This window comes from Dendrobates tinctorius, unplaced genomic scaffold (genome assembly GCF_039654945.1).
Source record: "Dendrobates tinctorius isolate UK_male_01 unplaced genomic scaffold, ASM3965494v1 ptg000126l, whole genome shotgun sequence".
NCBI lineage: Eukaryota > Metazoa > Chordata > Amphibia > Anura > Dendrobatidae > Dendrobates > Dendrobates tinctorius.
The window spans coordinates 8,559,047-8,586,671 of NW_027361794.1; the positions used below are offsets into that span (position 1 = coordinate 8,559,047).

Sequence of the window (27,625 nt, forward strand, 5' to 3'; positions counted from 1 at the left end):
TGACATTTCATCACAGTGTGACAAGTTAGAATAGATATACAGTGGGGAAAATAAGTATTTGATACACTGCTGGTTTTGCACGTTTTCACACCTACAGAGAATGGAGAGAACTGTAATTTGTATCATAGTTACACTTCAACTGGGAGAAAGATTCTTAAAATCAATCCAGAAAATCACATTGTATGAGTTTTACATAATTTGCATGATTTACATAATTAATTTTATTGCATGAAATAAGTATGTGATACAAAAATAATCATAACTTATTTGGTACAGAAACCTTTGTTTGCAATTACAGAGGTCAGACATTTCCTGTAGTTCTTGACCAAGTTTGCACACACTGCAGCAAGGATTTTGGCCCACTCGTCCATACAGATCTTCTCCAGATTAGAGTTGAGTGAATTTGTTTGGATTCGGTATGAAAATGATCGACAGCGAATTTTTGCAACAACACAGCCGAACGTTATTTGAATCAATGGGAACAGAAATTGCCGAATATGTTCGGAACCGATCAACAAACACACACTCGGCACAAATAGGGTACCAATATGGCACAAATATGGGAAATTCAGATTAGGCGACTGAATCTGAACAAATTCACTCAAGTTCTCCTTTGTCACAGGAAGTTGCCTCCATTCTATAAGTTTTTTTCTTGCTAAAAGTGTGTCTTTCCAAGTAAAACATTTCCCACATTAAGAATTTAAAAAGGCTTCTCCCTTCTGTGACTGCTAAGGTGACTAAGAAGAGATGATTTCTTCACAAAATATTTTCCACATTCTGAACATGAAAATGGCTTCTCCCCTGTGTGACTTTTCTGATGTCTATCAAGATGCGCTTTCTGCTTAAAACAATTCCCACATTCTGAACATCTAAAAGGCTTCTCCCCTGTATGAGTTCTCCGGTGACAAATAAGAGATGAATTCTTTATAAAGCATTTTCCACATTCGGAACATGAATATGGCTTCTCTCCAGTGTGAGTTCTCTGATGTGTAAAAAGAGTTGATTTCTCTGTAAAACATTTTCCACATTCTGAACAGGCAAAAGGCTTCTCTCCTGTATGGGTTCTCTGGTGTATAACAAGATTTGATTTCTGGTTAAAACATTTCCCACAACATGAGCAGGAAAAAGGCTTCTCTCCTGTATGGGTTCTCTTGTGTATAACAAAATCTGATTTCTGGTTAAAACATTTCCCACATTCTAAACATGAATATGGCTTCTCACCTGTGTGAGTTCTTTGGTGCTTCACAAAATTTGATTTCTGTGTAAAACATTTTCCACATTCTGAACATGGAAAAGGCTTCTCCCCTGTGTGAGTTCGAAGATGTGCAACAAGATTTGATTTCTTTTTAAAACATTTCTGACATTCTGAACATGAAAATGACTTCTCTCCTGTGTGAGTTCTCTGATGTTTCATGAGACTTGATTTCTCTGTAAAACATTTCCCACATTCTGAACATGAAAATGACTTCTCCCGTGTATGAGTTTTCTGGTGACTAACAAGATTTGATTTCTGGGTAAAATGTTTCCCACATTCTGAACATGAAAATGGCTTCTCCCCTGTGTGAATTCTCTGGTGTCTAACAATATCTGATTTCTGGTTAAAACATTTCCCACACTTGAAACAAGAAAATCTATTGTCTGCTGTCTGAATGTTTTGATGTTTAAGAAAAGACTGTGAGGGGAAAACTATTTCCATATTCTGAACGTGAAAATGGCTTATTTCCTTTAGGAGCATTTCTTTTTTAATGCCTCTTTTGTGACTTTGATTTTCCTTAGTAGGCAGTAATGAATCAGAAGATATGACCGGTTTCAAAAGATCAGATGAAAGATCTTTGCTGTGAAGGGATGGTAGCACATCTGGAGTAATTTCATTCAGTTCAATTGCATCTTGTGGGATCTCAAGATCACCTGGTTTAGAAATTGAAAATGTCAGCTGTCCCTCTGATCTCCTGGTACAATCATCTGCCAAGATAAAAAACAATTATTTTTGTATACAATATGCTTGAAATGTATGCGTTAATAAGGAGAAACACTATATTTACCACATGGTGAGGCTTTTTACAAATTTTCTTTGTGTTTCCACATTAATAGTGGCTCAAAAGGCGCTTGAAAAGCAACATGGCTTCCATAAACAAGTCCAACAATATCGGCTCTCCTAAAGTCAAATCCCCCCCTCACTTCTGAGCCTTGCACTGTGCCCAAACCACTTTCAGCATCAATGTATTTGGCATTACTATAGTGAGAAGAACCCACTTAATTTATGATGTGTGTCTCCTGAGGCACAATCTGGGCACTGTTTGCTGTGTAATAAAATGGCAAATGTGTCCAATATACACTGTGTGCTAATTTTTGGAAAGTGCTTGTGCAGTCAAAATAGTCACTACTCCTAGACTAGATTAATTTGGTGAGCGTTATACTTTCCAAAATGGAGTCACTTTATCGGGATTTCTACTGCTCTGGTTTTTCTGCCATTTTGTCATATTAGGACTTCTGTAAATGGTGTGTCCCCACGAGCCGCCTTATTCATTCTGCAAGAGGTGCTGGTGATGGAGATATCACAATCAGAAGCTCTGGGTGGCACATCTTTGTCCAGCCACTAAGATTAGGTTGCCTGGGACCAGTAGTACAGTCCAGCTTCATTTCAGTACTCCAGCTTCACATCAGATGCGTGCATGCACCGGAGTGCAGAGTGGAGGGGGACACAGTAGCGCGCATAGCCACGTCTTATGGCCACTGACTCAGAGTGGCTGCGTGGCATGATTGTGTGATTGCACAGCATTTCCTCTTAATTGTGCCAAATGTAAGTTTAGTTGGTCCAGTCAAACTGCTGCCTGAAGTATTGATTCTTCTTGTAAATTGAGATTTCTAAATGGAGGAATTTTGGATATTTACCACTTATATCAGCTCCTACAGTTTATTGTACTGTTATCTTTGCAAAACAGGGATGCAGGGTCACTGAACAATGATGTTTGATGATGAAGTTGTGGCCAAAAGTATTGACACCCCTGCAATTCTGTCAGATAATACTCACTTTCTTCCTGAAAATGATTGCAAACACAAATTCTTTGGTATTATCTTCATTTAATTTGTCTTAAATGAAAAAAAACACAAAAAGAATTGTCCTAAAGCCAAATTGGATATAGTTCCACACCAAACATAAAGAGGGTGGACAAAAGTATTGGCACTGTTCGAAAAATCATGTGTTGCTTCTCTAATTTGTGTAATTAACAGCACCTGTAACTTACCTGTGGCACCTAACAGGTGTTGGCAATAACTAAATCACACTTGCAGCCAGTTGACATGGATTAAAGTTGACTCAACCTCTGTCCTGTGTCCTTGTGTGTACCACATTGAGCATGGAGAAAAGAAAGAAGATCAAAGAACTGTCTGAGGACTTGAGAAACCAAATTGTGAGGAAGCATGAGCAATCTCAAGGCTACAAGTCCATCTCCAAAGACCTGAATGTTCCCGTGTCTACCGTGCACAGTGTCATCAAGAAGTTTAAAGCCCATGGCACTGTGGCTAACCTCCCTAGATGTGGACGGAAAAGAAAAATTGACAAGAGATTTCAACGCAAGATTGTGCGGATGTTGGATAAAGAACCTCGACTAACATCCAAACAAGTTCAAGCTGCCCTGCAGTCCGAGGGTCCAACAGTGTCAATCCGTACTATTCGTTGGCGTCTGAATGAAAAGGGACTGTATAGTAGGAGACCCAGGAAGACCCCACTTCTTACCCCGAGACATAAAAAAGCCAGGCTGGAGTTTGCCAAAACTTACCTGAAAAAGCCTAAAACGTTTTGGAAGAATGTTCTCTGGTCAGATGAGACAAAAGTATAGCTTTTTGGGCAAAGGCATCAACATAGAGTTTACAGGAGAAAAAAAAAAAAGGGATTCAAAGAAAAGAACACGGTCCCTACAGTCAAACATGGCGGAGGTTCCCTGATGTTTTGAGGTTGCTTTGCTGCCTCTGGCACTGGACTGCTTGACCGTGTGCATAGCATTATGAAGTCTGAAGACTACAAACAAATTTTGCAGAAATAATGTAGGGCCCAGTGTGAGAAAGCTGGGTCTCCCTCAGAGGTCATGGGTCTTCCAGCAGGACAATGACCCAAAACACACTTCAAAAAGCACTAGAAAATGGTTTGAGAGAAAGCACTGGAGACTTCTAAGGTGGCCAGCAATGAGTCCAGACCTGAATCCCATAGAACACCTGTGGAGAGATCTAAAAATGGCAATTTGGAGAATGCACCATTCAAATATCAGGGACCTGGAGCAGTTTGCCAAAGAAAAATAGTCTAAAATTCCAGCAGAACATTGTAAGAAACTCATTGATGGTTACCGCAAGCGGTTGGTCGCAGTTATTTTGGCTAAAGGTTGTGCAACCAAGTATTAGGCTGAGGGTGCCAATAGTTTAGTCTGGCCCATTTTTGGAGTTGTGTGAAATGATCAATGTTTTGCTTATTGCTTCATTCTCTTTTGTGTTTTTTTCATTTAAGACAAATTAAATGAAGATAATAATACCAAAGAATTTGTGTTTGCAATCATTTTCAGGAAGAAAGTGAGTATTATCTGACAGAATTGCAGGGGTGTCAATACTTTTGGCCACAACTGTATGTTGATTACACATTGTACTGGGCCATGCAGTTTGTTGACTTGTAAACATTGAAGGATAAACTATAGATAATTAATGCTAGTTAACCTCATCACATCTTTCTCTTGCTATCTGGATGCTGGCTTAAAGGAAAGTTGTGGACTATATAAGGAGACTTTGACTACTGTCAAAAACAAGTGAGTCTATAAGATGTCAGCTTAGGGGACCATGGCCCCATCTGGAAGAGCACAGATGTGCTTCACTAATCATCACAACCTCCAGGGACAATCAGGTCACCTGGCCACATACCTCATTACTCTCGGTTAGCTTCCTAAGCTTGTCATAATCTCTTCTCTGTGGGAGTCCACCAAAAGCGGGGTGCCTCTGGAGGGGGGTAGGTGACCCTTGGAAGGAGCTCTATTCCCGGAGAGTCAGCAGAAGGGTAATTTGCACCATCTTGGGTATTTGGCTGGAACTGTTCTATATGCTGTTTGGTGGTGGTTTAAATTATAATTTCCACATTATTTTACCCTCACCCTATTGTCACAGTCCAATTCTTGGATCTGTGTCAGATTCTGGATTCCCTCATTTAAACCTTTTTTTTTTTCCCTTTCAGGCCATTGGGGCTTAACCCCTTACCTACAATTGACGTAATATTCCGTCCATGTGACCATGGACCTAATTACCATGGACGGAATATTACGTCACCATGATCAGCGGCGCCCACGTGGTGAGCGCCGCTGATCGCGGCCGGGTGTCAGCTAATTATCATAGCTGACACCCGGCACAATGTGTCAGGGGCGGTCATGGACCGCCCCCAACACGTTAACCCCTTGCACACCGCGATCAAACGCGATCGCGGTGTACCGGGGGTTAAAGGGAAGCATCGGCAGGGAGGGGGCTCCCTCCGTGCTTCCCTGAGCCCCCCACAGCAGCGCAATGTGCAGCGCTGCTGCGGGGGGCTCCTTTCCTCCAGGCCCCCGAATCCAAGATGGCGACGGGGGCCTGAGGAAGCTGGCTTCCTCAGTGCCTGCAAAGCGCAGGCATGAGGAAGTCTGCAGCAATGCCTGTGACAGATCGCTGATCTGTCACAGTGATCTGTGATGTGACAGATCAGCGATCTGTCACAGGACAGTGATGTCCCACAAGGTAATAAAGTAAAAAAAAAAAAAAAAAAAGTGTTAAAAATAAAAAAAAATCGCTAAATAAATTAGTAAAAAAAAAAAAAATATTCCCCAATAAATCCATTTTTTCAAAATAAAAAAAAACAAACAATAAAAGTACACATATTTGGTATCGCCGCGTCCGTAATGACCTGCCCTATAAAACTGTCCCATTAGTTAACCCCTTTAGCGAACCCCTTAAAAAATAAAAAACGAAGCAAAAAATAATGATTTATTATCATACCAACGAACAAAAAGTGCAATAACGCGCGATCAAAAAGACACATATAAATATCCATGGTACCGCTGAAAACGTCATCTTGTCCCGCAAAAAACGAGCTGCCATACAGCGTCATCCGCAAAAAAATAAAAAAGTTATAGCTCGCAGAATAAAGCGATACAAAAATAATTATTTTTTATATAAAATTGTTTTCATTGCAAAAAACCGACAAAACATAAAAAAACGACCTAAATGAGGTATCGCTGTAAGCGTACTGACCCGAAGAATAAAACCGCTTTATCAATTTTACCGCACGCGGAACGGTGTAAACGCACCCCCCCAAAAGAAATTCATGAAATGCTGGTTTTTGTTCATTCTGCGTCCCAAAAATCGGAATAAAAAGCGATCAAAAAATGTCACGTGCCCGAAAATGGTACCAATAAAAACGTCAACTCGTCCCGCAAAAAATAAGACCTCACATGACTCGGTGGGTCAAAATACGGAAAAATTATAGCTCTCAATATGTGGTGATGCAAAAACTATTTTTACAATAAAAAGCGTCTTTTAGCGTGCGACAGCCGCCAAACATAAAAACCGCCATAAATAGTAAATCAAACCCCCCGTTATCACCCCCTTAGTTAGGGAAAAATAATAAAACTAAAAGAAAATGTATTTATTTCCATTTTCCCGCTAGGGTTAGGGTTAGGGTAGGGTTAGGGCTAGGGTTAGGGTTAGGGCTAGGGTTAGGGTTAGGGCTAGGGTTAGGGCTAGGGTTAGGGCTAGGGTTAGGGCTAGGGTTAGGGGTGTGTTGAGGTTAGGGTTGGAGTTATAATTGGGGGGTTTCCACTGTTTGGGCACATCAGGTGCTCTCCAAAGGCAACATGGCGTCTGATCTCAATTCCAGCCAATTCTGCGTTGAAAAAGTCAAATGGTGCTCCTTCCCTTCCAAGCTCTGCCATGCGCCCAAACAGTGTTTTACCCCCACATGTAGGGTATCAGCCTACTCAGGACAAATTACAAAACAACTTTTGGGGTCCAATTTCTCCTGTTACCCTTAGGAAAATAAAAAATTGGGGGCAAAAATATAATTTTGCGGAAAAAAATGTTTTTTTTATTTTCACGCCCAGGCGTTATAAACTTCTGTGAAGCACTTGGGGGTTCAAAGTGCTCTCCACACATCTAGATAAGCTCCGTGGGGGGTCTAGTTTCCAAAATGGGGTCACTTGTGGGGAGTTTCAATAGTTTAGGTACATCAGGGGCTCTCCAAACGCACATGACACCCGCAGACCAATCCATCAAAGTCTGCATTCCAAAACGTCACTACTTCCCTTCCGAGCCCCGACGTGTGCCCATACAGTAGTTTTCTCCCACATATGAGGTATCAGCGTACTCAGGCCAAATTGGACAACAACTTTTGGGGTCCAATTTCTCCTGTTACCCTTGGGAAAATAAAAAAATTGGGGACTAAAAGATGATGTTTGTTGAAAAAATACGATATTTTTATTTTCACGCCCGGTCGTTATAAACTTCTGTGAAGCACTGGGGGGTTCAAAGTGCTCACCACACATCTAGATAAGTTCATTAGGGGGTCTAGTTTCCAAAATGGGGTCACTTGTGGGGAGTTTCCACTGTTTAGGTACATCAGGGGCTCTCCAAAAGCAACATGACACCCGCAGACCATGCCATCAAAGTCTGCATTCCAAAACGTCACTACTTCCCTTCCGAGCCCCGACGTGTGCCCATACAGTAGTTTTCTCCCACATATGAGGTATCAGCGTACTCAGGCCAAATTGGACAACAACTTTTGGGGTCCAATTTCTCCTGTTACCCTTGGGAAAATAAAAAAATTGGGGACTAAAAGATGATGTTTGTGGAAAAAATACGATTTTTTTATTTTCATGCCTGGGCATTATAAACTTCTGTGAAGCCCTTGGGGGTTCAAAGTGCTCACCACACATCTAGATAAGTTCCTCAGGGGGTCTAGTTTCCAAAATGGGATCATTTGTGGGGGGTTTTTACTGTTTAGGTACATTAGGGGCTCTCCAAAGGCAACATGACACCCACAGACCATTCCATCAAAGTCTGCATCCCAAAACGTCACTACTTCCCTTCCGAGCCCTGATGTGTGCCCATACAGTAGTTTTCTCCCACATATGAGGTATCAGCATACTCAGGACAAATTGGACAACAACTTTTGGGGTCCAATTTCTCCTGTTACCCTTGGGAAAATAAAAAAATGAGGACTAAAAGATGATGTTTGTGGAAAAAATACTATTTTTTTTTTTTTTTTCACGCCCGGACGTTATAAACTTCAGTGAAGCACTGGGGGGTTCAAAGTGCTCACCACACATCTAGATAAGTTCCTTGGGGGGTCTAGTTTCCAAAATGGTGTCATTTGTGGGGGGTTTCTACTGTTTTGGTACATCAGGGGCTTTCCTAACGCGACATGGTGTCCGATCTCAATTCCAGCCAAAAACGTCAAATGGCGCTGCTTCCCTTCCGAGCTCTGCCATGCGCCCAAATAGTGGTTTACACCCACATATGGGGTATTAGTGTACTCAGGACAAATTGCACAATAACTTTTAGGGTCCTGTTACCCTTGGAAAAATAAAAATTGGGGGTGAAAAGATCATTTTTGTGGAAAAAATATGATTTTTTAATTGTACCGCTGTACGTTATAAACTTCTGTGAAGCCCTTGTGGGTTCAAAGTTCTCACCACATATCTAGATAAGTTCCTTGGGGGGTCTAGTTTCCAAAATGGGGTCACTTGGGGGGTTTCCACTGTTTAGGTACATCAGGGGCTCTCCAAACCCGGCATGGCGTCCGATCTGAATTCCAGCCAATTTTGCATTGAAAAAGTCAAACGGCGCTCCTTCCCTACTGAGGTCTGCCATGCGCCGAAACAGTGGTTCCCCCCCACATATCAGGTATCAGCGTACTCAGGACAAATTGCACAATAACTTTTGCAGTCCAATTTCTCCTGTTACCCTTGGTAAAATAAAGAAAATTGAACCTGAAGTATTTTTTTTTGTGAAAAAAAGTTAAATGTTCATTTTTTTTTTAATATTCAAAAAATTCCTGTGACGCACCTAAAGGGTTAATAAACTTCTTGAATGTGGTTTTAAGCACCTTAAGGGGTGCATTTTTTAGAATGGTGTCACTTTTGGGTATTTTCTATCATATAGACCCCTCAAAGTGGCTTCAAATGTGAAGTGGTCCCTAAAAATAAAATGGTGTTGCAAAAATGAGAAATCACTGGTCAATTTTTAACCCTTATAACTTCCTAACAAAAAAAAATTTTGGTTCCAAAATTGTGCTCATGTAAAGTAAACATGTGGGAAATGTTATGTATTAAGTTTTTTGTGTGCCGTATCGCTGTGATTTAAGGGCATAAAAATTCAAAGTTGGAAAATTGCGAAATTTTCAAAATTTTCGCCAAATTTCCGTTTTTTTCACAAATAAACGCAAGTTATTTGAATGCAATTTTACCACTAACATGAAGTACAATATGTCACGAGAAAACAATGTCAGAATCACCGGGATCCATGGAAGCGTTCCAAAGTTATGACCTCATAAAGGGACAGTGGTCAGAATTGTAAAAATTGGCCCGGTAGTTAACGTGCAAACCACCCTTGGTAGTGAAGGGGTTAATATGGCTTTTTGCCCCCAGTGGCCACAGGGGTTATTACATGTCTGTTTGGGTTCTCTGCTGATGGTGACCACTTCCCTTTCCTATATAAGGTCACCTGGTGTATCAGCAGGTGTTGCTTATAGCAGGTCCTTGGTGGATTCCAACCATGGTGAAGTTAGCAGTTGGCTCTGAGGTGTTTAGCCACTGCTGAAAGCTGATCTGGTGCTGAACTCTGCTGCCCGTTGACTGCAGCGGAGAACGATGGTGAAGGTAGCAGCTGGCTCTGAGGTGTCGAGCCACTGCTGAAAGCTAATCCGGAGATGAACTCTGCTACCCGGTGACTGCAGCAGAGAAAGATAAGTGTTTTGTTGTTTTCCCCAGTTTGGTGTATTTTCCTTCGTGTGTATTAGTGCAGCGGTGGGACCAGCGTCCGCACTAGAGAGTTCCCTAGTAAGGGATAGGTGCAGGGCTAGTGAGGGATTCAGGTATCCTGGTCGGCGACAGGTGAAGAGCCTGTATAGGGAGCGTTAGGAGTGTTTAAGGACACTGCCTCAGTGGAGTGTAGGAGGTCTCCACGTCCCCGTTCCCTATTGTAGGGCCCACCGTTGTAACTGTTTCCCCGGTGTTCCCCTTTGTCTTGTTTCAGTTACCGACCTACGAGTCTTGTCACGCAGGATAGGTACACGTGACAGTTTATAACCAACTAGTCATGTTCTCTGGTGAGCCATGGGCCAAGTAAAACCTGTGACCAATTGCTTCAAGTCCTCATTGAGGAGTGAGGTGCGGCATGGTGTGTTGGAGCAGCAGTTGTCTGGGTCTGGAGCCTCCCCACTGGCTCAACCAGAACCCCAATTTGCGGCTTTGGCGAATATTCCCCCTGTAGTCCCTGCTAGGGAGCCAGACTTGCTCATACACACGGATGCACCCTGCCAGGTGGGAGGAGTTGGTGTCCCCGAGGTGCTGCCTGATGTTCCCCGTGGTGAGGGAGCACGTCCCTGTAGTGAGTAGACTTATGAATTAGTCCGTGGGACTCACACCGAAACTCCTATACCTTCGAAGAAGCCGCCCCCTCCTGGTCGTGTGCAGGAAGACGACTAGGGAATGTATATTTCCTCCATATTCCCGTCCCCTTCTCCTCCAGTAGTGGCAGCAGGAGTGCTGCCAGGGAGTTAGGGGCAAGTCGCAACCCTCACCACAAGCTGCCCCTCAGAGTCCTCTTAGGAGGGGGGGCAGAGAGGAGTGGTTATCTCTGAGCCTTGTGGGGGTGTGAGTGATACGACACAGGGGGATGCCCCTGTTGTCGGTTCTATGAGTTCACCATCTAGTGGCAAGAGAGTGAATGACAATAAACGTTCAGGTCCGGACCTGGGTGTGTGCGTGTTTGTGTGGATGTCAGCCATTCTCGCGCCAGCGAGTTATCAACTGGAGTCACCTTTTGTTATACCCAGGCCAAGCTCATTCCCCAGGTCGGTGCTCTGGAGATTTGTGGCCTCCGGAGTATATGTCTTGCCATGAACCGGAGTGTCAGATGATTGCTGATGTGAACTATGGTAGAACAAGGCATCCTCACTGTAGGTGGTCCAGTGAAGTATGGTGTTGAGGGTCCGGAGGCCCCTCATTGAGGGAGGGGTATTGTCACAGTCCAATTCTTGGATCTGTGTCAGATTCTGGATTCCCTCATTTAAACCTTTTTTTTCCCCCTTTCAGGCCTTTGGGGCTTAATATGGCTTTTTGCCCCCGGTGGTCACAGTGGTTATTACATGTCTGTTTGGTTTCTCTGCTGATGGTGACCAATACCCTTTCCTATATAAGGTCACCTGGCGTATCAGCAGGTGTTGGTTATAGCAGGTCCTTGGTGGATTCCAACCACGGTGAAGTTAGCAGTTGGCTCTGAGGTGTTTAGCCACTGCTGAAATCCTATCTGGTGCTGAACTCTGCTGCCCGTTGACTGCAGCGGAGAAAGATGGTGAAGGTAGCAGCTGGCTCTGAAGTGTCGAGCCACTGCTGAAAGCTAATCAGGTGATGAACTCTGCTACCCGGTGACTGCAGCAGAGAAAGATAAGTGTTTTGTTGTTTTCCCCCATTTGGTGTATTTTCCTTCCTGTGTATTAGTGCAGCGGTGGGACCAGCGTCCGCACTAGCCAGTTCCCTAGTAAGGGATAGGTGCAGGGCTAGTGAGGGATTCAGGTATCCTGGTTGGCGACAGGTGAAGAGCCTGTATAGGGAACGTTAGGAGTGTTCAGGGACACTGCCTCAGGGGAGTGCAGGAGGTCTCCATGTCCCCTATTGTAGGGCCCACCATTGTAACTGTTTCCCCGGTGTTCCCCTTTGTCTTGTTGTTTCAGTTACCGACCTACGGGTCGTAAAACACAGGACAGGTACACGTGACACCTATGTTGTCGGAGTAGTGTTCTGCACACGAGAAAGGAGAGCGGGCGTTCAGTGGTATGGGCCCTAGTCCATGCAGTTTTACCTAGCAGACTAGATCACCCGCTGACCCCCATGTCTTCACATATAATGGCAGCAATAGAATACTACCATGCACTGACACCATCCAAGGGCTCCACAACTAGGGAGGCATATAAACAAACCCAGCAGATCATAGGCGAGGCATACACTGCAGGTTTCAGATGCCATCATGTCCAACCCCTCCAACATGGCCATGGGAAGAGTACCAGAGTGGATGTATAGTTGCAATAAGAAACGACAACTACAGGAGGAGCTGTGCCAGCTCTGATGGATTGAATACCGGACTACTGACACTTGGTTGCATCTGATCAAGGAATTGGTCCGTTGGTATGTCCAGATCGTCTTGGACGACAACAAAAAGCTGAAATGGACCCAGAGGAATTGCCAGAGCAAGGACCCAGTGCCGGTCTGGAATCAAGCCAGGCCACAGCAGCCCGAATCCAGGAGTTGTTGGTTGTATTGGGACCTGGAGCCTCAAGTGGGGAAAGGGCTTGTGTTATGAAATCAGTTTTAGGAGTTTCAGTACACCTACCGCCAGCACTGGACCCTAACCCCATGATAGTTCACCACCAAATAACTCATCTTCACTGCAGAGATGTGCCAGTGTTTAATGAGTCCAACACTGAAGTCGAACATCTGCAAGACTTTGAGATTCTAATGCTGATGCACCAGATGCCCACAGCTGATTGGGTTAAATACCTGTGGACTAGTTTGACTGGTCGGGCACAGGATGCTGCTAGGTCACTTGGGCCTTAGGACTGCCTGGACTATGAAACTATTAAGGACACCCTGCTGGCCCTTTTTACAATCACCGTGAGGGATATCGCACCAAGAGCCTGTCACGGGGCTATAGGGAAAAAAAAAGGAGACGTGCAACCTGGGCCCCTGAACTGCCCCTCAGGCTAAGGATGTGCCCTGACTTTCCTTAACTTGGGGGTACACTTGATGGTAGTGAGGCCCAGGTCCCCAACCTGTCCCTATCTCCTGTTTAGCCCTGAGCTAAACCCCCAACCCCCTCCCCAGGAGATGAGACAGGGAAAATGTGTAATGCACCAAATAACACAGAAGGAAAGATACAACAGAAACCTAAGGGTAAAATAAACTAAAAAACAAGAGACTTAGCTTCTCTCTGCTGCTAATGCTCCGAGCAGCAGAGTAAGGCACCAGAACAAGGGGATAGCTGGAGCTCCACTGCAACACAGCCTGCTCCCGAGTCCGGCTTGGTTGGTCTCGAAATGAATAATATCATCAACAGTGAGTTGCAGCACCTGATGACCCTTTATAGGAAGGAAGGAGTGGTCACACCTGCTCACTGACTAAACATGTAGCAACACCAGTGGCCACCGGGGGGGGGAACCCAGCAGCAGACTCACTCAGCTTATAGTAACACCAGCGGCCACCGGGGCAAAAACCCACATTAATCCCCGAGGGCCAGAAAGGAAAAAAGGTTTATATAACAGAGTTCAGACTCTGACACAGATCCAAAAATTGTGACAGTTCCAAACATTGTCTCACCTGGGTGTCTCCGATTTAGAATTTGGCAGTAAACTCCGACGACACTGCAGAAACTGGCTCGACAGTAGGGCTGCCCACTCTGCTGCTGCCCTTCAGGACGTGACCGTGCTTGAGCAACTTATGGAGAAAATGGCACCAGAAATAAGATAGTGGGTGGCCGACTGGAAGAATGACACCCCAGAGCAAGCAGCCAGATTAGCTTTAGGAGTTTACAGCCAATTGTCCAGCACTGGAGACCCAATATGCTCACTGATCCCTGAAGACCCATTAACCAAAGATTTGACCAGCCCCCAGTCACTCAAGCAGGATTATCCTGCTATGTAGCAGGAAACCCATCAGGACAAACGGTTTCCAACAGTACTCATGATTTGCCCAACCCATGGTGCTGTTATACATGCGGGTGCTTGAACACGTTGCCAAAGACTATCCCCAAGGCCGGGGCTCCATGTCTGCCAGCCCAGCCGGTCAACATCTGCCAAAACGAGCCAGCAGGGTCTGAGGGACACTATCCCCAGGAAACACCAGCAGCGTAGGAAGCGATATATCCCGTCCATTCTCTACAGCAGGTTGGCCACCTTACAACAGCCAACCTCTATCGTCACATCCAGCCGGTCAAAAGTCGGTGATATCCAGGCCCAGTGACTTCGGGACACTAGGTCCTCCTTCATCCTGGACAGCTCAGACCAGTCCAACCACAACACTATTTACCAAGATGCCAAGTGACCATCTCCCTGACTGGAGGTCACTGCTCAGACATCCCTCTAGCACATGTGAAGCTGGCCTGGGATACCAACCAGGGAGAGGTCGGAGTGGGACTCATGGATTCCCTTCCCACACCAGTTATTTTGAGAAGTGACCTAGGACAAGGACTGTCCATCCAATTTGTCACAGTCAAACACAACCAAGCAACACCCTGATGTGGATCCTTCTGCCACCCATCCCGAGGATAATCCACCCTCCAAGCCTCCATCATCCTACTCTGAGCTGACGGCGGTGAGTACACCTGACCAGATTGTGGCCATTTAAAGGGGGAGACAGATTGCATGGAGTTTAGAGTATCCCAACTCACAGACCCCACACTATAGTTTGCCCGCAATACAGCAGCTTGACCTGGGGAAAGATATCAGGGGTAGGTGTACAGATGGGAGAATGGACCGTTACATAGGCAAAAGCCAGCATTCTGCCCAGAGAAACCCGTAACTCGTGTCCATCAGCTCATGGTGCCCCAGCAGTATCGACCCCATCTCCTGCGCTTGGCCCACGATGTTCCTGCAGCTGGGCACATGGGGGGGGTCAGAATTGCTGCGTGGTGTATTTTGGCAAAGGTTCGCTCAAGAGGAGTGGAAATACCGAGCCTCTTGTCCAGTTTGTCAACAGATGGGGGAGCACCCTGTCATGCCATGTTCCAAACCATACCATTTAAAAGGTGAACCATTCCAGAAGGTTGTCATCAATTTAGTGGGCTCCGTAGCTGTCCCTAGCAGCAGTAGAAAAAGAGGTTTATCCTTACAATGGTCGACTTTGTCACCCACTGCACTATCATCCATAGATGTGAAGCACGTGGCTCAAGCTCTACTGGACATTTTTAGTCGAGTAGGGTTTTCACAAGAGGTAATGACTGACCAGAGGACCCAGTTTTTAAGAGAGCTGATTTAGACCCTCTGGGAGAAACATGGGGTATACCCATGCATACCACCCTGAACCTAACGGGTTGTGTGAGCATCTAATTAATCAGTATGAGGAGTCAGGGGGGGACTGGGAGAAAAAGCTGCAGCAGATCCTGTTCACTGTTGTGAATTCACTTTCTGGCCTACCTCTGGTTGCTGGTGAAGGTAGTGGAGATGGTTGTATTGACAGAGGGGTCGCAAGTTCTCTTTCCAGCTCCCTCTGGTGGTTACAGGAGGTAATGGAGCTCATCTAATTAAAAGAGGCCTGCCACCTGATAATGAGGATGATTGGACATTGGGAGTTTCTGACTGGATTTAAGACAGCCGACTCCCTCTATCCCTGCTGGTGATTTTTTCCTGCCTCCTGGGGTCTTTGTTTCCAGCTCAGTACCTGCATGCTCAAGCTAAGTGTTCTTTTGCTATTGTTCACATTTGATTTGGTTTTGTCTATTTCAGTTTTGTGTGGTCAGCCAGCCCCGACTGGGGCTGTGCTGAATTTCCATCCTTAGGTTACTGTTTGTGCCAGTTGGTTTTTGTCCCTTATTAGATTGGTATATTCTGAAAACAGAGCAAAGAGAGGCCAGAGTGCTGTTATAGTGGGCGACGTCTAGTGACTTCAGTATTTTTTCTATCACACGTGTTGGGCATTTTTTGCAGGGTTGTTTGCGTGACTGCAGACAGTGTCTTTCCTTTCCTGTCTAGTTAGTTTGGGCCCCATCATTTGCTCTGCCCTATTTTCCTACCTGCGTTTGTGTTTTCATCTTGTCTCGCCGACAATACAGTTGTGGCCAAAAGTATTGACACCCCTGCAATTTTGTCAGATACTCAGTTTCTTCCTGAAAAATGATTGCAAACACAAATTCTTTGGTATTATTATCTTCATTTAATTTGTCTTAAATGAAAAAAAAACACAAAAGAGAATGAAGCAATAAGCAAAACATTGATCATTTCACACAAAACTCCAAAAATGGGCCAGACAAAAGTATTGGCACCCTCAGCCTAATACTTGGTTGCACAACATTTAGCCAAAATAACTGCGACCAACCGCTTTCGGTAACCATCAATGAGTTTCTTACAATGCTCTGCTGGAATTTTAGACCATTCTTCTTTGGCAAACTGCTCCATGTCACTGATATTAGAAGGGTGCCTTCTCCAAACTGCCATTTTTAGATCTCTCCACAGGTGTTCTATGGGATTCAGGTCTGGACTTATTGCTGGCCACCTTAGAAGTCTCCAGTGCTTTCTCTCAAACCATTTTCTAGTGCTTTTTGAAGTGTGTTTTGGGTCATTGTCCTGCTGGAAGACCCATGACCTCTGAGGGAGACCCAGCTTTCTCACACTGGGCCCTACATTATGCTGCAAAATTTGTTGTTAGTCTTCAGACTTCATATGCCATGCACACAGTCAAGCAGTCCAGTGCCAGAGGCAGCAAAGCAACCCCAAAACATCAGGGAACCTCTGCCATGTTTGACTGTAGGGACCGTGTTCTTTTCTTTGAATGCCTCTTTTTTTCTCCTGTTAACTATGTTGATGCCTTTGCCCAAAAAGCTCTACTTTTGTCTCATCTGACCAGAGAACATTCTTCCAAAACGTTTTAGGCTTTTTCAGGTAAGTTTTGGCCAACTCCAGTCTGGCTTTTTTAAGTCTCGGGGTAAGAAGTGGGGTCTTCCTGGGTCTCCTACCATTACAGTCCCTTTTCATTCAGACGCCGACGGATAGTAGGGGTTGACACTGTTGTACCCTCGGACTGCAGGGCAGCTTGAACTTGTTTGGATGTTTGGCAGCTTGAACTTGTTTGGATGTTAGTAGAGGTTCTTTATCCAACATACGCACAATCTTGCGTTGAAATCTATTGTCAATTTTTATTTTCCGTCCACATCTAGGGAGGTTAGCCACAGTGCCATGGGCTTTAAACTTCTTGATGACACTGTGCACGGTAGACACAGGAACATTCAGGTCTTTGGAGATGGACTTGTAGCATTGAAATTGCTCATGCTTCCTCACAATTTGGCTTCTCAAGTCCGCAGACAGTTCTTTGGTCTTCTTTCAAGGACACAGGACAGTGGTTGAGTCAACTTTAATCCATGTCAACTGGCTGCAAGTGTGATTTAGTTATTGCCAACACCTGTTAGGTGCCACAGGTAAGTTACAGGTGCTGTTAATTACACAAATTAGAGAAGCATCACATGATTTTTCGAACAGTGCCAATACTTTTGTCCACCCTCTTTTTTATGTTTGGTGTGGAATTATATCCAATTTGGCTTTAGGACAATTCTTTTTGTGTTTTTTCATTTAAGACAAATTAAATGAAGATAATAATACCAAAGAATGTGTTTGTAATCATTTTCAGGAAGAAACTGAGTATTATCTGACAAAATTGCATTGGTGTCAATACTTTTGGCCACAACTGTATATGTTTGGGGATCTATTCCTTTGGGGTCTGCACTGGGGCAGTTTAGATTTCCCCTTTCCTGCTTTAGGCTTATTTAGTTCTCCGGCTGTGACGAGGCGTCTAGGATCATCGTAGGTACGCTCCACGGCTACTGCTAGTTGTGTGGATAGGATCAGGGGTCTGCAATCTGCTTAGTTGCCAACCTCTCTGGTTTTCTGTGGCTTAGCTTGGTCTTGCTTTCCTCCTCGGTGACCCAATCATAACAGTTCACCTACCGGGAGGTGCCACATGATTCTACTTGGTTCTCGCCTTTTGAATTCCTGTACAGCAGAAAAGTACGAGGGCTGTTGGAGCTAGTAAGAGAGTTGGGAGGGCACTTTTCCCACAGAAAAGGTTTCCATTGTGGAGTACATCCAAAAGTTTAAGGAAAAGATGAGGAATCTCATGGCCTTAATCCACGGGAACTTAGAAGTAGCTCAGGAAAGGCAAAAACGGTGTTACAACTGGGCTGCCAGACTCTGAGAATTTACCTGCGGACAGAAGGTCCTAGTACAGTACCAGCACAAAAACAAGCTGCAAGTCATGTGGGCGGGTCCGTTCACCATCACCAGGAAGTGTGGGGAGACTATACCTCGGACCTGGAAAAAGCAGGTGTTCGTGAACAGACATATTATGTCAATAGGCTAAAAGTTTATGAGAAAAGGGAAGTTAGCAACTTAGAAGTTTGTTGTCGCCTTTTAGATGACCAGATATGGACCATAGCCAGGACATATTGGTGGAATCCAAAAGAGGAATGGGGAGAACGGATGTCCCATTGGGGGAGCGGCTTGGTCCATCACAGAATCAGCAGTTAACAAAACTGATAGGAAAATATGGCTCCCTGTTCACGCATCGGCGTGATCGAATCCCCTTGGTCCAGCTTCATGTCAACAAAAGGGTAGCCACTCCACTCAGACAACCTGCCTACCGGAGAACACCTCCAGTGCTGGCAATGATGAAGACCGAGGTGGATGACATGTTGAATATGGAGGGGGGGGGCCATAGTTCCTCCCGATAGATAACAAAAAAAAAAGAAAAAATATTTTTTACAAATATTTTTATGTATCCAAATACTGGCTAGCATATTCTTAAGATTGATCTTCTCTCTACAATGTTATAAGAGTCAGAACTATAATATATTGGAATTAACTTGACTAATAATTTACAAAGGGACAATAGTCAAGAATTCCATTTGACTAAATTTAATTAATCTACATCTATTACTAAACGGGACTTCGTCAGTTGCACTGGTTATAACATCACACTGTGACCCAATGTACATCCTATTTGGATATACGAAAAGATTTTTAAAAAATAATCTTAAATTTCTATGGAATAAAAGTTACATTTTAATTACACATTCCTTTTATCTTATTTTTCTATTATCTACAGTCTACTGGTGTGATGTGTAATTCCGTGAGATTTGAAAATATAAATGTTCCTTCACATAGCACATGGGCAGACAATGTAGTGTTAGTGCCCAAGACAAGAGTACTCTTTTTTGTGGACTGTAGGCGACTCAATGAGGTCACTGTTACAGACGCCTACCCCATGCCTTGGGTGGATGAACTACTAAAAGGATTAGGCGGATCTCGTTTCATATATACCATCGATCTGAGTAAGGGATATTGGCAGATCCCACTCACAAAAGAGGCTCAAGAGAAGTTTGCATTCATCACCCTTTTGACCTGTATAAATTTACCAGCATGCCATTTGGGATTAAGAACGAACTACCTACCTTCCAAAGGATGAAGGACCAGTTACTAGAGGGATGTCAGGGGCATGCCAACCTGGATCACATCACTACCTGCAGTGACACCTTGGGAAGGGCATCTTCAGCACATGTCTCAGGTGCTGCAGGGGGTAGAAAAAGTCCAGCTTACCATCCGAACTGACAAGTGCTAGATGGAGATGGCCGAGGTACTATACCTGGGACATCGGGTGCATTTGTCCCGAACCTGCAAAAGTAGAAGCCATTATCCAGTGGCCTCGCCAACCAAAAACAGGTCCGTGCATTCCTAGGGACCGCAATCTATTATTGATTGTTTATCCCCAATTTTACCGCAGGAGCAAATTCCCACACTGACCTTATCACCGAACGATATGCCCGCAATCTCATCTGGACCCCAGAATGCGAGTCCGCATTTCTCCAGTTGAAAACCCAGCTAGCCCAAAGCCAAATCCTGACTGCTCCTGACTTCCGCCACCAATTCACTGTCCAAACAGATGAATCGGACACCGTATTGGGAGCCATATTCAGTCAACTGGGGGCTTAACCCAGCAGGAAGTACGGCGGCGTCTACAAATCACTAAAATTGACAAATCCCCGGGCCCGGATGGGATACACCCACGAGTACTGCAGGAATTAAGCACAGTCATAGATAGACCACTATTTTTAATCTTTAAAGATTCCATAATAACAAGGTCTGTACCACAGGACTGGCGTATAGCAAATGTGGTGCCAATATTCAAAAAGGGGACAAAAACTGAACTTGGAAATTATAGGCCAGTAAGTTTAACCTCAACTGTGGGTAAAATCCTGGAGGGTTTTCTAAGAGATACTATACTGGAGTATCTGGAGAAGAATAACCTTATGACCCAATATCAACATGGGTTTACAAGAGACCGTTCCTGTCAGACTAATCTGATAAGCTTTTATGAAGAGGTAAGTTCCGGACTGGACCAAGGGAATGCAGTGGACGTGGTGTACATGGACTTTTCAAAAGCTTTTGATACGGTGCCACACAAAAGGTTGATACATAAAATGAGAACAATGGGGATAGGGGAAAATATGTGTAGGTGGGTTAAGAGCTGGCTCAGGGATAGGAAACAAAGGGTGGTTATTAATGGAGCACACTCGGACTGGGTCACGGTTAGCAGTGGGGTACCACAGGGGTCAGTTTTGGGCCCGCTTCTTTTTAACATATTTATTAATGACCTTGTAGGGGGCATAGAGAGAAGAATTTCAATATTTGCAGATGACACTAAACTCTGCAGGGTAATTAATACAGAGGAGGACAATTTTATATTACAGGAGGATTTATGTAAACTAGAAGCTTGGGCTGATAAATGGCAAATGAGCTTTAATGGGGATAAATGTAAGGTCATGCACTTGGGTAGAACGAACAAGTTGTATAATTATGTGCTTAATTGTAAAACACTGGGCAAAACAGTCACTGAAAAAGACCTGGGTGTATGGGTGGACGACAAACTCACATTTAGTGGCCAGGGTCAAGCAGCTGCTGCAAAGGCAAATAAAATAATGGGATGCATTAAAAGAGGCTTAGATGCTCATGAGGAGAACATAATTTTACCTCTATATAAGTCACTAGTGCGACCACACTTAGAATACTGTGTACAGTTCTGGTCTCCGGTGTATAAGAAAGACATAGCTGAACTGGAGCGGGTGCAGAGAAGAGCGACCAAGGTTATTAGGGAACTAGGGGGTCTGCAATACCAAGACAGGTTATTACACTTAGGGTTATTTAGTTTGGAGAATCGAAGGCTTAGGGGTGATCTTATTACAATGTATAAATATATGTGGGGACAATACAAAGACCTTTCTAATGATCTTTTTACTCTTAGACCTGTGACGGGGACAAGGGGGCATCCTCTACGTCTGGAGGAAAGAAGGTTTAAGCATACTCACAGACGCGGATTCTTTACTGTAAGAGCAGTGAGACTATGGAACTCTCTGCCATATGATGTTGTAATGAGTGATTCACTACTAAAATTTAAGAAGGGACTGGATGCCTTTCTTGAAAAGTATAATATTACAGGGTATATACACTAGTCTCCTTAATATTGCGTTGATCCAGGGAGCTAGTCTGATTGCCGTATGTGGAGTCGGGAAGGAATTTTTTTCCCCAATGTGAAGCTTACTGTTGCCACATGGGGTTTTTTTGCCTTCCTCTGGATCAACATGTTAGGGCAAGTTAGGATAGGATATGGGTTGAACTAGATGGACTTAAAGTCTCCCTTCAACCTTAATAACTATGTTACTATGTTACTATGATGGTTAGGAACACACGATAGCCTATGTCTCCCAGAGAATGTTGAACCTGAAGAGGGCATATGCAACAATAAAAAAGATGCTTTGCCATAGTCTGGGCCCCCCAAAAAAGGCAAGGAATTCAAGGTCATATTCAACTATAATCCTTTAAGTTGACTAAATCGGACTTCTGGGGACAATGGATGTTCACTCAGATGGAGTCTGGCCTTGCAGCCCTATAATTTTTCGGTCTTCCATAAAAAATGCAAAAATCATGGAAATGCCGATGGACTGTCCCGACAAGTGGAGAAGCATGATTGGAAGCCTATCACGTCTGGCAGCCCCAACAACAGAGACCCACTACAGGATCCAGTAGTCTTCGGGGCTAAATAAGAATGTGACAACACAACATTTCTTCTTGATTATGTCAGACGTAAATTCAGTAGGCCCAGAATCAAACTGTTTTCTGAAGTATTGACTCTTCTTGTAGATTGAATTGATATTTGTAAATGGACATATGGTTGTTATGTACCTCTTATATCAGCTCCTACAGTTTAATGTACTTCTATCTTTGCAAAACAGGGATGCAGGGTCACTGAACACTGATGTTTGCTGATTACACATTGTACTGGGCCATGCAGTTTGTTGACTTGCAAACATTGAAGGATAAACTATAAATAATCAAACGATGCGAGTTGACCTCATCACCTCTTTCTCTTGAGTTCTGGAAGCTGGATTGAAGAACAGTTGTGAACTACTTAAGGAGATTTTGCCTGCCTCCTATCAAAGACAAGCGAGACTACAGGATATCAGCTTAAGGGACCACGGCCTCTGCTGGAAGAGCATAGATCTGCTTCATTGACCAGCAATGAAACCACAGACACCTCTTGTAGAATCCAGGTTGGGACACTCAGGTTACCTGGCCACATACCTCACTGCTCTTTGTTAGCTTCCTACGCTTGTCATTACCTCCTCTCTGTGGAGGCCCACCAAAAGCAGAGGGCCACTGGTGGGGGTAGTCGGCCCTGGAAGTAGCTCTAATTAGCTCTAATCCAGGGGAGTCAGCGGAAGGGTGAGACTCTGTAATTTGCACCATCTTGGGTATTTGACTGGGAATGTTCTATATGCCGTTTGTTGGTGGTTGAATAAATTATTGCCACACTGTTTTACCCTCACCCTGTGTTTGAGTAGTGCTCTGCCCACGGAAAAGGAGAGAACATTCAGAGTTATGTGCCTTGGTCCATGCGGTTTCGGCTAGCGGACTAGAGCACTTGCTGATCCCCGTGTCTTCACAGTGCGCATCTTACATTAAGCTGGGGTTGTACACCCAGAATCAGTGCGCATGCCTGGGTAGCGGATGGGCAGTGCACACGAGTGGAATTTGATATGTGGTTGTCGTGATTTTGGGCCAGTCATGACAATTAAATGCAATACTGGGGGCATGCCCAATTTCAAAAGTACATTGAATGATCAGTGACTGAAAAGATAAAGTCACCACCTCTATGACTGAAATAAAAGGTATGTGAGGGAATCATCTAATACAAAGTGTTTTTTTAAACCTAAATATTTGGAGCTTTTCTTGGACAAAACCATGTTAGTGATGCACATTCCATCACTAACAGTATACTGGGGCCAGTTTAATAGCTTAAAAAGAGGCGTTAGTTTTAAAGAGAACCTAAGAACTAAGAAGATGGGTGGACACCTGAATATTCAGGTCTGACGGGTTCAGCCGAACAGTTACAAAAAGTTTGGGTTCGGGTACCAGAACAGTACCCCATTCACTTGAATGGGGGGGGGGGGGGGGGGGACACCAAACATCCAGTGCTTGCAAAGCTGTCATGTGCATGACTGAGGCAAACATCGCTTCTGATCGGTGGTGAAATCATCACCACCAGTCAGAGAGCCACTTTTCTCATGCTGTCAAAAGACAGCATGAGTGCTCAGCTGTGATCGTAGGTACAAAGCTTACTGCTGGTCACTGTTGTAAGCTGATGGGACTACTGATCCCATCATCCAACACCTACTACGGTTAATAACAGTGAGAGCAGGAGCGGCGGATGGGAGCATTCATCAGCCGCTGTTGTGCTGTAAATAATTTAAAAAAAAAAAAAGACAATGAGGAGTCCACCCCTTTTTTGACAGCCAACTTTGCTAAAGCAGACAGCTGGAGACTGGTATTCTCAGGCTGGTAAGGGGCCATGCATATTGGCCCTCCAGCCTAAAAAGAGCAGCCCACAGCTGCCCAAAAAGGCACACCTATTAGATGCGCCAATTCTGGCGCTTTGCCTGGCTCTTCCTACTTGCTCTGTAGCGGTGGCAAGTGGGGTTCATATTTGTGGGGTTGAAGTCACTTTTTTATTGTCCGGTGACATCAAGCCCATGGCTTAGAAATGGAGAGATGTCTATAAGGCACCTCTCCATTACTAATCCTATAGTGGTATGGTAAATAAAGACACAGCCAGAATAAAATCTTTTATTAGACATAAGACTAAACACAGTTTTCCATTTTTATTTAACCGCCTAATTCCATCGAAGCCCTTGCTCTCCTGTAATAAAGGTAAAATAAAAAAACAACAATATACCATACCTGTCTGTCGTTCTGTCCCATGCCGTAATCCATGTCTCGGGGATAAACAGTTTTCAACCTGGATGGTGCCGAGATGCGACTGTCCAGGCTGAAAACCACTGGTGACAGAACTGCTGCAAGCGCAGCCTCAGAGACCGGGCGTGACGTCGTCAAGGTTACCTACGGTCAATGAGGCTTTGTCCCCAGAAAGGCTGAACTGCCGTGACCTCAGGGACATCCACGCTAGCACTGTGAGAGTTGTGAATAAATGTGATTAAATCTATATTTCAGCTTAGAGATATATTAGGTCACATGTGTAATTTTTTTTTTTTATACTTCGTCCTGTTTGAAGTTAGTCGGTTTTAAAAGAAATTGACATAAGGCCCTTACTGCACATTTAATGTTGTTGAGAATAAAACTGAAGTTTGTCCAGATAGACTGGACCTGGTCTTGTAGGGACCATATGAGCACATTCAGCAGCACAGAAGACAGAGAAGGTAGATTCATCCAATAAGATATCAGGGATCTAGGAAGCCAACAGCATCATTATCCTCCGCTTTCTCTTACAGGCCCATCATAATATTTTTCTTCAAGTGATTTTCTACTTTGTCAACACATTGTTCGCATGATGTTATATGGCTTTGTAGTTTACAGACCTGAGCAGGTAACGGTCACTGTCTTCTAAACCCAAGGGATTAGCTGGATCTCCAGAGTGTAAGTTCTGTATAAAAGGGCTTTCACAAAGGAATTTGAACATTTTCGGAAAGGAAAAATGTTATGATTTAGCCGAAAAATGTTGATCACACAATTGTGATACGGCTGGACTATACCACCAATAAAGCAGCCACAGCCGGTGACTAAGAAAAATCTATGATTTCTATACATTTAGTGGTTACTACTCACCTGGGTAGTCATATGTAGGAATCTCCTCTTTACACCACTCATCACCCCTCACATATGTCTCTGTAATACTTATGTCGGTCAGGTCTTCACACTGAAATATATATTGTAAAAGTCAAATATAGATAAAGAAGTCCCATCTATGATCAGCTCTAATCCTGCCATCTCCACCATTCTCATTACACAAGTATAAAACATATAATACTGGTGGATAAAACAAGACTGAGCACAAGACCTTCACAGCCATCTACACATCATAGGGGACATCTCATGACACCTTCTCTCCATCTACCTGATGATCCTGAGGAACATTGGGATCTTCTTGTTTACAGTCCTGTGGAAGAAGAGGACGGGGACATCTCTCTGGTGTTGTCCTCTTACTGGATAGATCTGGAGGAAACACATACAGGGACTGAATTCATTCTTTACATACAGATACTTATAGGCCGTGTGTATTTAGTCCTGTCTATTACCTGGTGATGTGAGGGGCTGGGGAACCTCCATCATGACGTCCTTGTACAGATCTTTGTGTCCTTCTAAATACTCCCACTCCTCCATGGAGAAATAAACAGCGACATCCTGACACCTTATAGGAACCTGACACATACAATGATACCGTCATCCCCCCGATCCCTTCATAGCATTACTGTATAATGTCCCAGCATTCCCAGCAGTGTCACCTCTCCAGTCAGCAGCTCAATCATCTTGTAGGTGAGTTCTAGGATCTTCTGGTCATTGATGTCCTCATGTATCAGGGGGTGAGGTGGAGGCCCCGTGATTGGGCTCAGGGGTCCTTCCCATCCCTCAGACCCAGGGTCCTGACAGCGCTCACTAGAGGTCTTCTTCACTACTGTGTAATCCTGGTTATGGAGAGACACATTAATAAATCTCAGTACAGACATTTCCAGAGTCCTCACCTCTCCAGTTTTGTCCAACAGTTTTGTTTATCAGAAATTTTATGTAATTTTTTCAAATCAGAATCTCTCACCTCTCCAGTAAGCTGAAACAGGATCTCTAGGGTGAGGTGTAATATTTTCTCTGCCATCTTGTCTCTGTCCATATCCATTTTTGATGGGTAATTAAAAAATGTTCTCTTAATGTAGAAGATTTCCACTGACAGGATATGATATTGTAGGGACCTTAATAGGACGACAATGAGCGGATGAAACATTATAAATAATTCAGTGTAATAATACAATTACTGGAGATAATAAGGAGAAACATAAGATTCAACATCTACACGTTCTATTCTCCAGTCTTGTATGGACTGGAAAATAAGTTGCATTTCTGACTAGGACATCTCCTCCACGCTCCCAATCACTGGCTATGTCATTCACTGCTTTAGCAACAGCTATGTAGGAATCACAAGTTCGCTGGGACTGACTAGAAAATACAGAGACTGGCGGGGACCCAAACAGAAATGGTATTTTTTATTATTTTACAAGATTCTATTTTTTCCCCTGACATCTACTAATAAAACCTATATATTTAGGCCACAGACAACAAGCAGTTTCTCCCTCGGAGTCGGCAGCTGAATACGTTCCTCATAGACTCATCTTCCATAACGCTAATTCTCGTCTCATTTACCGACACTGGAATCGGCATTAGTAATACTGCAGGAGATATTCATTACACGTGACAGGAGAAATAACTACTTCATGATGAGGACGACATCTTCATCTTCTACTACGGCTCTAGAAACATATTTGGCCAAAGTCCGTCACTGACTCCATCCCCACCGGCCGTCTATATGAAGGTTCCCGTCTTCCCCGCACTGTAATCTTCTATCACGTTAGATCTCAGGTCGGAGTCACACACAGAAGTTTGAGGCTTTATAAAAGATGGTTTGTAAGAACAAGACAGGAGATATTTAATGGCAATATTTGTTTTCCCATAGGCTTCCATATATTGCATGACAAACGCCAAAAAATAAAATTGGGGACAGATGGACTGTGGGAACATTATACTATGTGGGGAAACCAAGAAAGGGGCTGAAGGGCATCAAGAATGGGAAAAAGTGAGGACTTTTTATCTAGTGGTTTGGGTGGAAGCATATTGGGTGGGGCATGTTTCATTATACTGTGTGTGGGGGCCAAGAAAGGGGTATTAGAGAAACACTTCTTTCACAAAAAATCCTAAATATAACATTTTATACCAACCCTACAATCTGTGACTCTTCAGGGTAAATCGCTCTCTCACCATTGGATTAGAGCTGATACTATGAAGCTAAAGAGACTAAACAGACTTTCTGTCCCCTCCATAAAGGGGCACTTTCCCGTGTTTGTCAGAACTGTCCGAGGATTATTAGAGGTGAGAGTTTCCCCCAATTAGAAGGGACACCTGTGGATATTGGGGTCTTTACCTGCTACAGTCCTGGTGAGGAGCCTCCACACGCAGAGCCGCACTCCACATAGAGAATATTGGAGCCTCCAGCACCGACCTCCACCCGCAGAGCCGCACTCCACATAGAGAATAATG

General features: G+C 44.1%; 2 protein-coding genes across 8 annotated transcripts in view; one reads left to right on the forward strand and one right to left on the reverse strand.

The window, feature by feature from the left end:
• LOC141047286 (uncharacterized) overlaps nucleotides 1-27,625 on the forward strand; it is a 527,896-nt gene that overhangs the window by 145,640 nt on the left and 354,631 nt on the right. The window lies entirely within an intron of this gene.
• LOC141047305 (uncharacterized) lies at nucleotides 198-26,402 on the reverse strand. The gene is made up of 6 exons (XM_073542364.1): nucleotides 26,136-26,402; nucleotides 25,828-26,007; nucleotides 25,621-25,744; nucleotides 25,440-25,537; nucleotides 25,151-25,241; nucleotides 198-1,962 (listed from the first exon to the last, which is right to left on the reverse strand). The coding sequence occupies exons 1-6, from the start codon at nucleotides 26,316-26,318 to the stop codon at nucleotides 701-703; spliced, it is 1,938 nt and encodes a 645-aa protein (XP_073398465.1). The 5' UTR covers nucleotides 26,319-26,402; the 3' UTR covers nucleotides 198-700.

Coding starts and splice junctions, on each gene's coding strand:
- LOC141047305 (XM_073542364.1), bottom strand. CDS start 26,318: ATGTTTCATCCGCTCATTGTCGTCCTATTAAGGTCCCTACAATATCAT. Junction 26,008..26,135: donor TGTTTCAGCTTACTGGAGAG/GTGAGAGATTCT, acceptor CTCCATAACCAG/GATTACACAGTAGTGAAGAA. Junction 25,538..25,620: donor CCAGCCCCTCACATCACCAG/GTAATAGACAGG, acceptor TGTTTCCTCCAG/ATCTATCCAGTAAGAGGACA.